The 17,101-nt window shown below is 38.8% G+C and overlaps 1 protein-coding gene across 8 annotated transcripts in view; it reads left to right on the top strand.

Moving 5' to 3' along the window:
• The first annotated feature begins 4,856 nt into the window (after positions 1-4,856).
• LOC147400344 (Cleavage and polyadenylation specificity factor (CPSF) A subunit protein) overlaps positions 4,857-17,101 on the top strand; it is a 73,789-nt gene continuing 61,544 nt past the window's right edge. For 4 of the 8 annotated variants that reach the window (XR_015179306.1, XR_015179304.1, XR_015179305.1 and 1 more), the window contains exons 1-4: positions 4,858-5,231; positions 8,331-8,465; positions 8,601-8,680; positions 8,775-8,858. Coding sequence is in view for 2 of the 8 variants with exons in the window: in XM_086445992.1 (XP_086302118.1) it covers positions 5,073-5,231; positions 8,331-8,465; positions 8,601-8,680; positions 8,775-8,858 (458 nt within the window). In the remaining 6 variants the exon portion in view is untranslated. Of the gene's footprint in view, positions 5,232-8,330; positions 8,466-8,600; positions 8,681-8,774; positions 8,859-17,101 lie in introns of all 8 variants that reach the window. The other 4 variants (XR_015179309.1, XR_015179308.1, XM_086445992.1 and 1 more) reach the window with 2 other exon arrangements.

The following is a 17,101-nucleotide window of genomic DNA, read 5'->3' as shown; positions in this document are numbered from 1 at the left end:
CGATAATCTCTAGTGGCTTGCCAGGCTTCGGGTTTTACATTGATAGGGTGACTGCGGGAGCGATACAGGCTCAATAAAGGTACTAAGTCCAATCTCCCGTTATGAACTAAGGCCTTGGCTTCTTCCTTGGAAATGTTCATTCCTGTGGCGAGGTCACCAGAATATCCGATTTTCAATGAGGGCCTGACTACAGGTCCTGAAGTGGATATCCCCATGATGCCACAATAATCCTCGTGAGTAGGGCATAAATGCATATACCCCATATGGAATATATGAAGGTGGGGGTTCCATCGCTTAGCCATAGCGCGTAAGAGGTTCCAGTCTATCTCAAACTCGTGGAAGTAGAGAGCACTCCTCAACATGAATCTCCCAAAATTGATATTCTCTACAGGGTGCATCCCTGTGACGGTTGTTTTGACTAACTGATCGATTGGGTTATCGCCTGCGACTACCATCCTTGTTTGACACAAAAGGGTATTTTAGTACTCTTCCAAGGTCCATGTAAAATATCAATTTTCTTTTAGAAAATATTTTCCTTTCGAAAAATCTTTTTCTTACGAAAAACATTGTTTGGAAAATATTTTTTCTTGGAAAATATTTTTTTGTAAAGAACACTTCTATTGGAAAGCATTCTTCTCTGGAAAATATTTTCTTTCTATAAATTATTTTTTCTTTGGAAATTTGATTTCCATTTGGATTTAAATGGCCCGGTCCATCATGATTGTTGGATCGGGATGGACTGGGTCATTATTATAAAAGAATGGATTCTTTATTGAGTTGGTGCACCCATTTTAATCAGTTAAAAGAAAAACCTTAATCCTTGAGGGCCGTCATACATTTTGATCTCATCATCCACATCATTCACATACACTCATAAAGTCTCATAAGGTTCCATTTAATGAACAACCCGGGAACACCCACGATAAGTTCGAGTTGTATCCTACAAGGAAGGTTTCTAGACTCTAAGCTTACTACGTGCAATGCATTTTTATCTGGCCACCCTTACCCAAGCACACCTATATACCTCTCGATACGTGGTGACTTGGTTTGATATACCGTATAGGTGATAATCTAAAACCTCAACTCACTTCTCTGAAGTCAAAAACAACCAGTTTGATCCCCAGTTGAGAGGTGGCGCACAATGCTGAGCAAGGGCCTACTTAAATACCTCTCGTCTAGAATAGACGTAGTCTATCCCCCTTGTACAATAGGGTACAGCGGGGCAGGATCTCGCTTAGGCACCGATTTTGACCAAAAAGTACAATTGATATACTTGGATTATCTTTTATACCTACGGGTACGAGTCAAGAGTTGTAGCTTTCATAAATGGTTTGGCATCCCACGAGGGGACTGACCACGTACTAGTACTACGTTGGTAATCGGGATATGTGACTGTGTGGCTCACAATAGGTCAAAGGCTCAGGTCGCTCCAGCCTGTGTCCATCAATATACCTCTCAGAATCACCTGATCAGACGGTATTGATGCCCCTGTTTGATATACCCTAAGGTACGTGACTGGAGTTGTGGTTTTCATGAATGATGTCGCATCTCTAAAGAGACCGGGCCACGCACTAGTGCCACGTTGGCTATATAGGACGTGTAAACCTTAGAAAAAGTAGGTCAAAAAGCTTCCATAACCTCCCATAAACCCTAATTTTGAAGCCCCAACTCCTTATCTAACATCCATACCCCAACTTTAGTTATAAAAAAACATTTAGAAATCCTTCCAAAACACTTCAGAAATCCATAAAAAAAATTAGAAAAATTCATAAGGAGATACTTTGTTTTGGAGATGCAAAACGAATCCGATGACAGAACGAATCAAGGAATGCTATACGAAGAACTATTCTACCAGATCTGAGGGAACAAGACCGTTGTCTTCGTAAAGGTAAAGATTTAATTTTTTTTTATTGATTAGGTCTTTTTAGCAATGTAGTTCTATTTGGGAATTAGTAGAGACCGGCGTTTGCCGGGCGGGGTCAGTGCCTAACACCTTCCAACCCCGTAACGTGATCCCAGACCCGTATTTTCTTTCGTAGATTAATTGTCTTTGTTTTTGGAGTTAATGATCGGTTCCTAAACCGTAATAACTAAGTGGCGACTCCCAAACCTCAAAGGTTAAAAGCGGATCCGCGCACCCCGCGGATCGATGAAGCTTTCATTCCTACAAAGAAGGACAACTGTAGACACCCCAATTTGAACGGGCCCCCACTTAAAATGGTCCAAAAATATTAGATTTTCAATAGAATTAGCTAATGAGCCATAAAAGCCTGAATCAATAAAACGTGACATTTTGATCGATTTGGAAGTTCAAAAGATCCTTTAAAGGTCTAAGGGACTTACCAAAAAGACTTAGCATACCCCCACCTTCTCTACCTTTCACCGCTCCACCTCCGAATTCAAAAATACCCTAAACCCATTTAGAGCCCACGAACCTTCAACTCTCAAAAATGCAATTCTCATATTACCCCTTAACTTAAATTTAATCCCACATCACCTAAACCCTAAAACTACCCACTATCAAAAATCCATTTCAAAATGACCCTAACCAATTCCAAATAACCTAAAACCCAAGTCCAATACTCTAAAACCCAAATCTATATCAAATTCACATCCAACCCACAACCTTAACCCACAAACCACTACCCACATCAACCAATTACCCTTTGATCATCAAAGGGGACACATGCCATCACCCCCTCTTATTTCCCTCATCCAACCACTTACCCCCATCACCTTTCTCTAAATCTATCTACCCACATCATCTATTTTTAAAAATCATCTCAACCCATACCCTTCTCTAACCTACCACATAATTCCTTTTCTAAACAAATTATCTCCCCCCATCTCAACCCATACCTATTCCCTAACCTACTCTCATCATCACTTACAAACCCATTTTTACAAATCAAACTCATACCCCTTATCTCCAATCTAACACTCATTCTCTCCCATCAACTCATCTAATCACCTCACCTCCCCATCCCTTTTGACACATGTCATAATCTCCTTAACCTTCCCACAATCCAACTAACCAATCTTTTACATATCCCATTGTCTTAATCTAAACACCTCATACTCAATCAATAACCCATTCCCTTACACACCCATTCTCTCCATCTCACATTACTTATCTCACCTCACCAAACACTCCATTCAAATGAATTGAGTATGATCTTTATCAAAATAATATCCATTTACCCTCATTACACAATTACCTTCATCCCAACTCAAAATTCCATACCCTCACCTTCAAAACTTATGCCATTCTCTACTCTTTCATTCATTCACCCCATTATATCCCTAAAGTAACCCCAAAACACCTATAAATACTCCATTCCCTTTCCAAAATGGCTACCGAGTCTCATACTAAAAAAAAAATTATCTTCTACTCTACTCTCATACTTTCACATTAATTTTCTAAACAAAATATTCTCATTTTTTATTAAGGACTCAAGAAGACATTAAAGAAAAAAGAAAGAAGGAAGAAAAGAAGAAATTAAAGCTTCCCTCTTTCTACCCTCTCCATATCCCTCTTCTACTATTCCCTTCCTCTCTTTGATTTTAATTTTAGAAAGTTTTTAAGACGTAATGCTCCCCCTCCCTTATCTTCAGTAGATCGAACTCCGGTTCGATTGAAAATATAAGGGTTGTAACCACCTTTAAAAGAATAAAATCGATTTAATCTTTCAAATCGATTTAAGGCACTCGACATTTGGGTTCTTCTCGACTCATGAGAATGGATCCGTGACTGAAGCCAACACTTTTCAAAATATATTATTTCCAAGGCTAATGCCCCTTAGGATCGTCTCCTTCGATGAGATAATCCTTATAACCTAAAGTCGATAGTAAATCCCTACTTAGGGTACAAATATCGACATATGACATTTTACTTTATTTTTCATTTTCAATCAAAATGACTGAGTTGAGTTGAGGTTATTACAACTTAATGGGGAGAAAAATGTGCCTAACACATTCTCTTTTCTCCAATCGAGTCGCTTACCCCGATCTCAAAGTTGATTAGTACTTTATCCATTTAGAGTCACTAAACGTCAAAAATGACACTTTTGCTAAAAATGTACAATGGGTGACCATTCACACCCTCTTACAATATGAATGATAGTGACTCTAAACCTTACTACAAGTGAGACTCGTAATCGAGAATCACGTATTTGCATTAGCAATTCGGAATATGACAAAAATTCAATTCGTGAAAAATTCGAGTTCTATTCAAATTTGAATTACAAAAATCTAGTAAAAAATTTGATAAATGGAAAATATGCAGCATATGCTTCATGCGTGAATTATCCGTTTCATTTAAAAAATTCGATCACATGAGAGTGATGGTGATGGTAATAATGATGGTGGTGATAATGAGGATATTGAGGTTATTGTTCCATTGATTTTTAAAAGAAGATTAAAGTCAAGGGACAAATCATCAATTTGAAAAATTAAGATGTAATCTTAAATAAATGTAGAGAATTATGTCATTATTATTATTATTTTTTAAAGATAAAAAAGATATTTGTCACGTAAAAATGTAAAGAGACATTTGTCACATAAAAATGTGAATTCTTTCAAAATTTTGAAGCATCGCCGTTTCAAGGTTGACTTGTGTTATACTTCACAACTTACAAGTTTATACTTTGCAACATATAACAAATTATAATAAATTTTTTTTCCATTGAGTTTTATAAAAATTCGTAAAAATTGCATTTTATATTTTGCAAAATTAAAATTCCTGAATTATTAATAATAGATTAATAATCAGGCGAATAATACTTTTATCGGAAAAAACGAAAAATTCGTGATTTTTTCAGGAATAAAACGGAAAATTGCTAACAAGACACATGCCACTTTCTAGTCAAATTAAGAGAGATTCCCAAGCTCGATGCCACTCTCTCTCTCTCTCCTGACTTCTGAGTTCTCTCTCGCACACATTGACAAAGAAACATCGAAGAACGCTTTAGAAGCCATGAAATCTACCTCTACGCCTGCAAACGAAGAAGCAAACCCTAGATTCAACTAAGAAAAAGCCCTCGCTTTTTGCAGGGAAAAAAAAACACGTAGAAATGGCGATTGCAGTCGAAGATTCCTCGTCCTCTCAGTCACGATCAAATTCGAAGGGCGTCCATTATCTAGCCAAATGCGTGCTGAGGGGAAGCGCAGTTCTTCAAGCCGTTCATGGACATTTCCGCTCTTCTTCCTCATCTGATGTCGTTTTCGGAAAGGTTTCATCTCCCCTACAAAAAAATCATTCATCTTTTGCAAAATTCGTTTATCTTTTGATCTCAGTTAAGTGTTAGAATCATGATTGATTTGTTAAGTAACAAAACCAAGTGTTTATTCGGATTCAACTATAAATTTCCATTTCACTTTTGTTCACTTTACCATATGGAACATTCACACACATTTCTAAAATTTTTAGTTCAAGAAGTAGGGACTGATTAACATAGACAATAGTGTTTTTATTCACTTTAAGAAATTTTATCTATCATCTCTGGAGGATTTCATTCTTTCGTCAACACTTGACGTAGCATAGGAAGTTTGTGAAAAGAGATTGATTTTTTATTTATTTATTTATTAATAAATAACTTCTTGTTCTTTCTGTACCTAGACTATGGACCTGTATGCATAGAGGTTATTGGTCCTCACCAACCAAGGAATAGAGGTTATTTTTTTTTATCTTCAGTAAGTGATAATTCATTGAAGAAAACAAGGACCAGATATACCCAAAAAATGGAGCATACAACAAGAAGGTTGAAGTGACCAATGTTCTTATACTCAAGAGGTGTGGAAGTTCTTTGCCGGGAAATTTTGGAAAGCCTCCTTCTCACTCGCTCCTGCAATATTTCTTTTATCACGTCTTGGTGCAACTCTTTTGAATTTTTATCTCTCATCCCCTTTTATAGAGTGAATTTAATTATTGAATCTGACTCAAAGCTTGCAGTTGAAGCTCTCAAAGGCAATGGTGCTCTGTGGGAAGTGGCCGCTATTTTATTCCAAGTTCAGTCTCTTTTGATGGACATGAGATGGGAAATCCTTCATGTTTTTCCGGAAGGAAACCAAGTTGCAGATAGCCTTGCAAAAATTTCAGCCAGATCATCAAACTCTTTAGTCTTTGATTTTGTTGATGGGAATCCCTAGTATTAGAAAAGTGTAATGGGCTAAAGTCCCTTTTTTCTCTTTAACAAGTTTTTTCTCACTTGCTTAGCTGAAAAAAAAAAAAATTGAAAATAACTATAACACCACCTTAGGGAAAATTCCTTTCTTTGCCTTCAAAGACCTTTTCCTTCCAAGCACCTTTGTAGGTGATAGAAGGAAGCAACCTCCACAAGTGCCATTTTTCAAAGATACGGCAGCATGCTACAACAAACATCAATTTGTGGAATTTGGTAACCCCCAAGGAGGAGGAAACACCAAAAACTTTGTGCAATAGGTCATTAGAGTAAAAGATGGTTTATATATTTCGCATTACACTTGCTAAAAAATTAATAGTCAAATAAGATTACCTTTCTAGCCTTAATATGGTAAATATTAAAGATTTTGTCAAGAGAGGAGGTCCAAAAGGAAGAAAGCTACCTTCAAAGAACGCTTGGATCCCCCAAAAAAAGAAGTGGGGTAGTTGCTAGTATTGTTATATTTCGCAGCCTTATAGGAAGGTATGTTAGAAAAGGCTCCTTTCAATCCCAACTCTAAGATCTTTGTTCGAACATGAGATATTCATTAAGATACTCAATAAATTTGTAAGATGGATAGGAGTTGATTCAACACCCCAATCAATAAGCATTCTTTTATAGCCCAAGTTCCAAGGGGATACTTTTAATATTTTTTTCTCTCAGAAAAATACATTTTTGGGCTATTCTTCCTTTGGCCATTGCTTGGGGTTTATGGAAAGAGAGAAATACTAGGGTGTTTCAGGGCAAGGAGAGCACGACCAAAGACTTATTTTTGGAGATTTTGGGGTTACTACATTACTTCTGGTGCAAGTTGAGCATCGATTTCAATGGGGTCTCTTTTCAAGATTTTGTGTTCAGATGGGATACTATTTGTAATTTGTAGTTAGTTTTGTATGTTTTGTGTGTTTTTGGTTGTTGTTTGTATTTGTTTTCTTTTCTTTTTTTGTATGGGGGCTATCTCACCCAACTTTTTCTTCTTTTCAATAAAATTTTATACTTATCGGAAAAAAGGGGGGCATGGACCAAATAGCAAATTCCTGAATTAGATAGTCCTCCTTGTTCGATAGGGCAAAAGAATTTGAAGATTTTCTTTTAGAGGCTTTTCTCCGCACCACCTATCCTCGTAAAATTTGATGTTATCACTTCTCCCAACTGTTTATCTTATTTCTCTTAAAAACTCCGTTTGGGCTTTCAATATATCTTTCCACTCCCCATCCCAAAAAAAGACCTAGAGAGGTGACTTTCCCAATTGAGCTTTTGATATCATACTTTGTTACTATAACTTTCCTCCATAGTCATCATCTTCCTCTTCAAATCTCAACCACTTACTTGGACGAGTCCAATTCACAATCTTGGCCCAGTTCTTTCTTAGCCTTTTATGAGGTAATCCTTTCCTCCACAGTCATCATGTTCCACTTCAAATCTCAACCATTTACTTGGGCGGGTCCAATTCACAATCTTGACCTTTCTTTAGCCTTTTATGAGGTAATCCTTTCCAATTACGAAATGAAACTTAAAATTAATATCCTCCAAAGCTCTCCTCCTCTCCAAATCTCCACAACCACTTACTAAGAATAGTAGAGTTTGTCAAACCAAACCTCCTCAAACCAAGGCCTCCGTGCTTCTTGGGCTTGCACATCCGGTCCCAACTCACCATGTGAAACTTCCTCGAACCGTCATGATTATTCCAGTAGAAATCTCTACAAATTGTGTCTAGTTTATTATCCACAGTATGAGGTAAGGAGAATGCGGAGAGTAGGTAGTTAGGAATACACGCTAGGGAGCTCTTGATAATAGTCATTTTGCCCCTTTTCAATAAGAATCTGGACTTCCAAGAACTTAAAAGAAACTAGACATAATTTGTAGAGAATACATATTTATATATATCCTGTAAAGTTTTAACTAGTAACTTCTTATTGTATGATATCAATATAAATGGCATATTGATTTCAGATGCTTATAAATAAGGCAGCAAATTCCTTTTTTTTCTTCTTCTTCATCTTCATTTTTTTTTGTTTTGTTTTTGTTTTACATAGATAAAGGGTGAAAGGGGGGTGGGGGTTGGTCCCAGTTCTGTGGCAGTAGATTTCTTGTTCACTCAATTTACCTTTTTTAATATGACATTTAATGTATTGACGGCATTGTCTTCAGGAAACTTCACTAGAGTTGGTAATAATTGGTGAAGATGGAATTGTACAGTCCATTTGCGAACAGGCTGTATTTGGGACAATAAAGGATCTTGGAATTTTACCCTGGAACGAGAAATTTCGTGCTCCAAATCCACAGGTTCATAACAGACCTCCCATATTTCACATCTACTTCACTTTTAGTGTGTGCAAGCCGAGAACATGGATTTTTTTTCATGTTATGTTATAATTTTGTACATAGTTATTTCATTATAATTATTTTTTTCTTTTATAGATGCTGGGAAAAGACCTCTTGCTTGTTCTTTCAGATTCTGGGAAGCTCTCTTTTCTATCTTTTTGCAATGAAATGCACAGGTTGTGTAAGTTCCTTTTGTTGATCCTGTTTGCTAACTTCTTTTTATTGATTCAAGAAATACTTCTAGTTGACTGTATGAATTTGTTGATATAGATTCTTTGCTGTGACACACATTCAACTTTCCAATCCTGGAAACTCGAGGCATCAATTAGGACGAATATTAGTTGTTGATTCCAAGTAAGTCGCAGTGGTGGTTAAAAAATTCTTGGATATTAGTTCAAAATATACTGTTTGATACTGTCAGGTCCTCTATAGTCAAGCATGTTTGGATTGTTGTTGATATAAAATATTATGATTAATTTTTTTATTTTGATTGAATCAATTTTAATGTAGTCAATTGATACTGTTTTGGTGTTTGTGCTTTTTCTGCCATGAAACAGGGTTTACATCCGTACAATAGGAAAAAACAACTGGGACACTGTTGATTGATCATCCAGAATAAAAATCTTAATAGCTTGTGCATCATGTAACAAAAAATTCCTCTTAGTTGTCAGTTAAACTTATTTGCATGGTCTGACCATCCCATTAACTACTTGAAAAGTCGAAGTAATTTTTTTATATAAGTGAATGATCAATTCATTAAAGGCGGTCGAGGTGACCAGCTAAAAGAGAAAGTACAAAACCAAACGACTCTAGGAAGAAGAAATACAACAAATTTGGTCCCAGCTAACCAGAAAACCCCCTTAAACTCCTTAAAGATCTTTCACCAGGAAAACAACAAGCCTAACACCGACAAAACCACATTCTCCACTGGCATGCCGAAGTATTGTATATTACATGATTGAAAGCCATGGATGAATGAAGTTTTGTTGATTAAACATTTCTAGGTTTTATTAATTTTTATTATCTCTTAAAATTCTATAGACAATCCAAAATATGATTTCGAACTTTTGGGAACGCACTGGTTTTTCAACTATCAATGATCCTAGGAGATGCTTGGCAAGCCAAGGTACTATATCTCAACTTCATTTTTTTTTTTTTTTGATAAGTCTAAATCTCAACTTCTTCCTAAACTTTATCAGTCAAACTTGTTATTAGTTCAAGGAAGTTTAAGTATTTAAAATCCACGAAATTAGGGAATTAGATATTTATTTCCAAAATATTGGAAAAACTGAATAATATTTCAGAAAATTATAGGAGAAACGTGATAACAAGACTCATAACTCCTTATTTTCAATAACAAATGTGTGGAGTGACACATGTAGGATGAATGTCCTTCCACTCATATCGTCCAAGTATCTAAAATGGTTCAAGAATTTGAGAGGCAAAATTTATGAATAACTATTAAGGATAATGCTGTTAAATTAAATAAAATTCAATTTCATGAATGAATTTTCATAACAAATTTGACATAAAAGGCAACAACTGTAAATGTGCTTTTTTGAAGTGAATAGAAAGGAAATTGTGGTTTACCCCAATTATATTTTTTACCCTAAGATTGCAAAAATATATTATAACAAGAAAATCCTGTTGAATGCATCCTAGTGATCCGTTGATGTGTCACATTTTCATATATGTAATACTAATGTAGGTTAGATGTCAGAAAAAACATGAAATTATAGAGAGAAATTGTCTATATTGAAGAACAACTTCAAAATACACAAACAAGGAATGTTTGATCTTGCTTTCGATTGAAATTTTTTTTTTTCAAGAACAACTTCAAACTTCACAAACAAGGAATGTTTGATTTTGTTTTCATCCTTAACAATTTGTTTTGGACTTGAAAACCTTAATTTAGTAGCCATTTTCTGCCCAATAACCTCCCAAAAGCAGGCAAATGTGAGAAAAAACTGAGATTGAAGTGTGACACTTTTCATCTGTCAAAATTTTAGTATTGAACCATAATAATAATTGAAACATACAGTTAAATTCCACTTCATGTGGTTATAATGTTGATTGGTATCTAAGGTTTTACAGAAAAGTCAAAAAATAAAGGGAAGATTAACAAAGAAAGAAGAGGAGAAAAGAAGATGGGATAATGTTTACCCACATCTCTATTTCTTAATATATTATTCTCTTTCAGGAAACTGATTTAAGTAATAAATCTAAATCTCTATTATAATCTTACCATTCTAACACCCCCCTCAAGCTGAAGCGTCTATGTGGATATTTCTTTTTGGTGCTTTTGGGGTTTATGGTTCATCAATAAGGAGAAAAGACTCCAATTTTGGGATGAATTGTAAGAGTTCTTGACAAACCCCGTATGTCTTGCTCTGTTCACCCCAAGACCAAGGCACCTCAGCCAAAACATTCCAAAATAGGAATTTTGCTTCCAAAGGAAACTGTGCGTGCTCCTACATCCACATCCTGCTTTCCTAAGTTCCCTCATACGATCATATGATTGGAGAGCTGTGAACATTGCATGTGGGGTAGTATCTTTGTAGATAAAAAAGAGCTTATATTAAATTTTGATTAATATTGATGCAAAGAGTTTCAAAATTAGTAGGGGATGGAGAAAGAATATAAATGGAATCTTGCTAATCGAAAGATGGAAGGACTGGATGGGGTTAGTGTTCATGTTGGACTCTGAAGTTTTTTGGCTTATTGAGGTAATATCAAAAATAGTGAAAGTTCCAAAGGAGAAGGTCGTTTGGAAGAAGTTAACCAACTAGGGTGGATGAACAACATCATCACATTCCTTCAGTCTGGCCAATTGCTTGATGATCCTAAAAAAACAAGACGTGTGAAGGCCAGAGCAAAATGTTATATTCTTTTGGAAGGGCAATTGTAAAGGAAATCTATGGGTGGACCACTCCTAAGCTGCTTAATGCCAGAAGAAGCAGAGGAGGGCTAAATGAGATCCATGAAGGAAAGTGTGGTAATCACTTGGGTGCAAGATTGTTGTCTCATAAAGTACTCTCTCAGAGGTATTTTTAGCCATATTTGTAGAAGGATGCAGCCCTATATGTTAAGCATTGCGACAATTGCCAAAGGCATGGAAGGATCATCTTTCAGCTAGCAGTGCAACTCAATTCCCTAGGCAGCCCTTGGCCCTTCGCATAATGGGGAATTGATCTTGTGGGTCCATTGCCCAGAGCATTAGAAAATCTCACCTTCTTGCTAATGGCTATAGATTACTTCACAAAGTGGGTAGAAGCACTCCTTTTTGCTAGGATTCGCCAGTAAGAAGTACAGAAGTTCATTTGGGAGAACATAATCTGTCGATTTGGACTTCCTTACACAATAGTGTCAGATAATGGGAGGTAGTTCATAGGTGAGCATATCAAAACTTTTTGTAAAGAATATGGGATAACATAGTTATTTTCTACGCCACTATATTCGCAGGGCAACGGTCAAGCTGAAGCCACAAATAAAGTGCTGATAGATATGTTGAAAAAGAAGTTGGGAGAAGCAAAGGGTTGATGGACAACAATCTTGCATGGAGTATTATGGGCCTATAGGACAAGACATCTCCATTTTGCGATGGCTTATGAATGGAGGCAGTAATACCCACTGAAAGTAGCTTACCCACAATTCAGTCAAAGTTGGTTTAGATTGATCAGAACAACAAGCAAATAGTAGTAGAGCTAGATTTGCTGGAAGAGAAATGAGATGTAAGACTGATAATGTTAGAGAGTTATCATCAGAAATTACAAAGTTACGTTAACAAAAGGGTTCGTCACAAGCAATTCAAAGAACGAGAGTTAATGCTGCGCAGAGTATTCTAGAATACAAAAGAGTTGAATAGCGGGAAGTTAGGTCTAAATTGGGAAGGGCCTTACAGAGTAATCAAAGTTGGCAAAAAGGGGGTTTACTATTTGTCTACAATGTCCGGTCAAGAGTTGCCTAGACTGTGGAACACATGTAACCTCAAAAGATATTATCAATAAAAGAGATCTCTTTTGATTGTTGGCAGTTTGTGTGCGGAAACACTGAGTTGGGCTCTTTTGAGCGTCAGGTCCTTGCAGCTCTCCTTTGCTTTAAGTGGCAGAGTGAAAAGTTGGACGGCCACGCTCTTTTCTGAGTCATAGAGCACTGAGTTGGGTTCTTTTGGGAGTCAGGTCCTCGTAGCTCTCCTCTATTTTAAGTGGTAGAAAGAAGAGTTGGATGGCCACGCTCTGTCCTGAGTGACATAGCACTAAGTTGGGCTCCTTTGGGAGTCAGGTCCTCGTAGTTTTCTTTTGCCTTAAGTGGTAAAGTGAAGAGTTGGACGGCCTCGTTCTGTCTTGAGTGACAGAATACTGAGTTGGGTTCTTTTGAGAGTCAGGTCCTCACAACTCTCCTCTACCTTAAGTGGCAAAGTGAAGAGTTGGATAGCCACTCTCTGTCCTGAGTGACAGAGCACTGGGTTTGGTTCCTTTGGGAGCCAGGGTCTTCGTGGTTCCACTATGTCTTGATTAACAGGGTATGGAGCTGGTTGAGGCCTTGCTCTGCCCTGATTGGCAGAGCACTAAGTTAGGTTGCTATTGGAGGGCATGGTCTCAGAGATATTTCTCCAAGACAGAGCAATATTTGGACTAAACCTATCTTTCTTGAGATCTTTAGTGATTTACGCTGTACCCAATGAATATTTCAATGCACCTATTCTCGGAAAGGTTCTACCTAAGTAAATAAGAAACTTAAGGTAGAACCTGGGGGGAAGAAATAGGGATGCAGAGATCAGAACAAACTTATGCCGAAACGTTTGTTAGAGCAAAGTGTAAGCTTAGTGCAAGATCTTTCTTGTGCAGAGAAGATTAAGATTTTTCATAGAGAAATTTTTTGATTCAATGCACTTCAGTTATTCAGCTAAGTCAGAGCGAAGGGCAAAGATTAGAACAAACTTGTGTCGAAACATTTATTAGAGCAAAGTGTAAGCTTAGTGCAAGTTCTTTCTTGTGCAGAGAAGATTAAGATATTTCATATAGAAATTTTTTGATTAAATGCACTTCAGTTATACAGCTAAGTTAGAGCGAAGAGCAGAATTGTTCATATGTAAAATTTCCTTTATGGATAATTGAGTACATAAAGAAAGTTCATAGTTGATATGAAGCAAAATTTTCATCAAGTATGAAAAAATTTATAAAGAAAATCCTAAAAATGGGAGAGTACATGAAAAAATGGCAAAAACAAAGTACAACAAAGACCAAAGCCCAAAGTAAAAGCATTCATTTAGTAGGAGGAATCTGGTTGGCAGGAGGTAAGACCTCAGTAGGGTTGGGATGGATGGTCAGCTCGTCTTGATCAACATCAATGACCTGAACAGAAAGCGAGTCCCCAGCAGGGGTGAGCAAGTTGGTCCGTTTGGTCTGATCTAGGTCCACGGTTTGCCCAGAATCCATGAGCCTACCTGGGACAGGATCCAAGATGGCGATCGGATTCCCCTCCTTGTTCAGTTGGAAGGGAAAGACTCGACCATGGTCACCAGACCAGATGGGGACATTCTTGACAGGAGGACCTTCAGGACCATCATACTCCTCCTTATCTTCCTCATCCTCATCCTCTTTGTACTGGAGCCGAGCAACCTCAAAGCCTTAATGATAGGCCTTGGTGGAAGCTTCTTCTGTTGCCTGAGAGTATTGAGCTTGCAGTTGACCAACAACTTTTTGATCTCTGCCTCGTCTTCCTTGGCCTGCGCTACCTTGGTTTCGGCCTTTGCTGACTCAAAATCAGCCTTGAGGGAGCCTAGCTCGAGGTCCTGTTGCTTCACTTTCTCGTGAAGATCCGTCAATTTTGCTTTTCTCCTCTATACCCTCCCTTTTGTAGCTGGCCAGTTCCAGTTGAAGATTGTTCTGGGAACTCGTCAGCTTTTTATTGTTGGCTGCCAAGGCTTCGTTTGCCTTGGTGAACTGGGCCAAAGTTGCCTCTATGTCCTCCTTGGCCTCCTGGGTGAAGTGATTAGAGGAGGTTAGCTCGCCTTGGAGTAGAGCTAGCTTCTCCTCATACTCCCTGGTCAGGGCAGCTGTCTGGTTCTCAGCTTCACGCAACTTCAGGAAGGCCAGGGTTCCATAGGCGTTGGTCTGCAAGAGAGAAAAGCAGTTAGAAGAGAGAATACGATATTGAATACAGAGCACAGTAGTAGAAGAACAGTTCTTCACCTGGTAGAGGCCGTTGACGGACCTCCCAAAGCCCAGATCAACATTGGCCCAGTCAACAACATCTCAGTCCTTGGGGGGAATGGAGTGGGAGAGCAGACAGGCTGCAGTGACAGGGTCCCTCACCCCGCTACTTCTATTGCGAATGTGGCCAATGCCAGTAGAAAAGTCGGGCCGGAAGTTGTATTCATTCCCATCTCGAAGGAGCACCCCACGATTCCTCCAATAGAAGGCTGCACCCTTTAGGGGAGTCTTGAGGTCACTGAGGCCCTCCTGCTCCGACTCTTCTTGGGGTGAAGGTCTCCTTAGGCTCTTCCTCATGAGCCTGCATCTTTACCCGGCTAGAGCTTTTAGGTAGGGTTGACGTCCTTGATGGTGTCTGAACTCTGCATTACCTGGGTAGAGGCCCCCTCAGGAAGCTCAGTTTTAGCAGTAGTAGCTGGATCAGAACGAACCAGGGCTAACGACTCAGCCCAGCAGACTAGGTAGAGTCACGAGGGGCCAGATTCTTCTTTTTCTTCTTCCTGCTTTGTTCAAAGGGAGGAGTAGCCCTGATAGTATGAGAGAAGGAGAGGGGGTACTCTGAAAGGTCAATATTCATGACGTCGGAGGGAGATAAGGGAAATAGAGGATAGGGAGAGGCAAGTAGTGGGATGGGTAGAGAGGATATGCTTTTTGTGATTTGCTCGGCCTGATCAATAAGAGCCTGTCGTGCAAGTGGCTGAGGTGGGGAAGAAAGGGAAAGGCAGGTCTGCTCTCCTTCGATCACCTCGTTCGGGGACTCACTACCACTACCCTCCTATCTTTGGTAGCTCTGCATTGTTCTTTCCTAGCCTTCGTAGTAGAAAAGATAGAAGAATCTACAAAAAGAAGAAAGTCAAGATCAGATTAGATTGACTTGTGCATGCTAAAAAGAAAGGAATTGCCAAAGGCCTAAAAACAGGGCTTACCCTGGAAGGTTTGAGGAACCCTGAATCCCTCAAGAGAGACACCAGGGGTAAACTTCTAATTCCCAAAGATGATTAGGGGGTCCTTGTACCACCCTTTGTCAGCACTGGGAAGAGATGCTTGGAGGATAGAGAGTACTACCCAGGGCACTGGGGGATGGCCTTCAGGTTGTATCTGGAGAGGAAGTCATTGGGGGATGTCACCATTTTTTCCACCTCCTTCACCATGCGATAAAAGTTGCTAGACATTTGACCTGGGGACTGGTTTATTTGGCTCAACACCTCCCTAAGGAAAGGATAGAGAGGGAAACTCAGGCCAGCCTTGATTTGGCCGGCATAAACCAAGATTTCCCCTGATGACATTCGTCAGGGTTGTTAAGGTTTTGGCAAACCCTGACAGACACAGAGGCGGGGATAAGGAGTTCCTGACGAAGTTGTACCATGTTGGTGTTCATTGAGAAATAAAAATTACAAAGAAGTAAAGGTAAATAAGAGATTGAAGGTTACCTTACAACGAGAGAGGTAAAAATGACTGAAAGACTTAAAAAACTTTAAAGGCACAAAGAGATGAAGTGGCAGAGGCAAAAGCACAGTAGGAAGAAAAGATGGTGCAAGCCCCATATTTATAGAGAAGCATAAAGGAGGACGTACGCTAGGGAGGGCGGCCTTATCCAACTTAACCGTCGCAACCTTTGGGCCTAATGGAGACGTTAGTGGGACACATGGACGGCTACAGATGAGAGACGATTCTCCTTAGCCGTCAAAGAAGATTTAAAACGGCGTTGCATTAAATGTGTTGATTCATTAACAACGGACGTAATGATAAAAGATCGTCGTAGCTAACCAGAAGAAGAGTACAAGTCTCAAGGAAACAACGAGACTTCACATCTCCTCGAGAGGGGGTAATTGTAGAGGGTAATAATTGCATGATTATCCAAACCGTACACGTGTCCACACCGGTTAAGTGGTACTATGTGTGAGTTAGCATTTCCAGCAATGCCTAACAGCAGGATAGACCAGGATAGAGCCGTCTAACCTGGTTGGTAGGGCAAGGTAGCATTAGCGTAGACCTGATCTGGGAAGTTGTATAATCTTGACTTACGTGTGTCAAGTTCAGAGATCTCCTTGGAATCATGGACCCAATCCCTAAGATCCCAATTCCGTTAAGGATCCTTGTAATCTGGGGATTCTCTGGGATTAGATCTCGTCAGAGGGGGAAACCCTGATTTGAAGGAAGGATCTATAAATGAAGGAATTGACAGAGACTAGGGGATCTTTTTGGGCTGATTGAGAAAGAAGAGAGTTCGATTGTTTATAGTTGTTCTTCTGCAATTCTAACTTGAGCGTCGGAGAATTCTTGGTAGGTACCACACCGGTGCGCATAGGAGGGACGAGGGAGCAACTTCAGATTAGTAGGGTAGAATCTAATAAGGCCTTAACAGATTTCCGCCCTACAATA

This window comes from Akebia trifoliata, chromosome 6 (genome assembly GCF_017979445.1).
Source record: "Akebia trifoliata isolate Shusen 1 chromosome 6, ASM1797944v1, whole genome shotgun sequence".
NCBI classification, from domain to species: Eukaryota; Viridiplantae; Streptophyta; class Magnoliopsida; order Ranunculales; family Lardizabalaceae; genus Akebia; species Akebia trifoliata.
The sequence above is the reverse complement of the archived record's forward strand: the minus strand, read 5'-3'. Positions and strand labels throughout refer to the sequence as shown.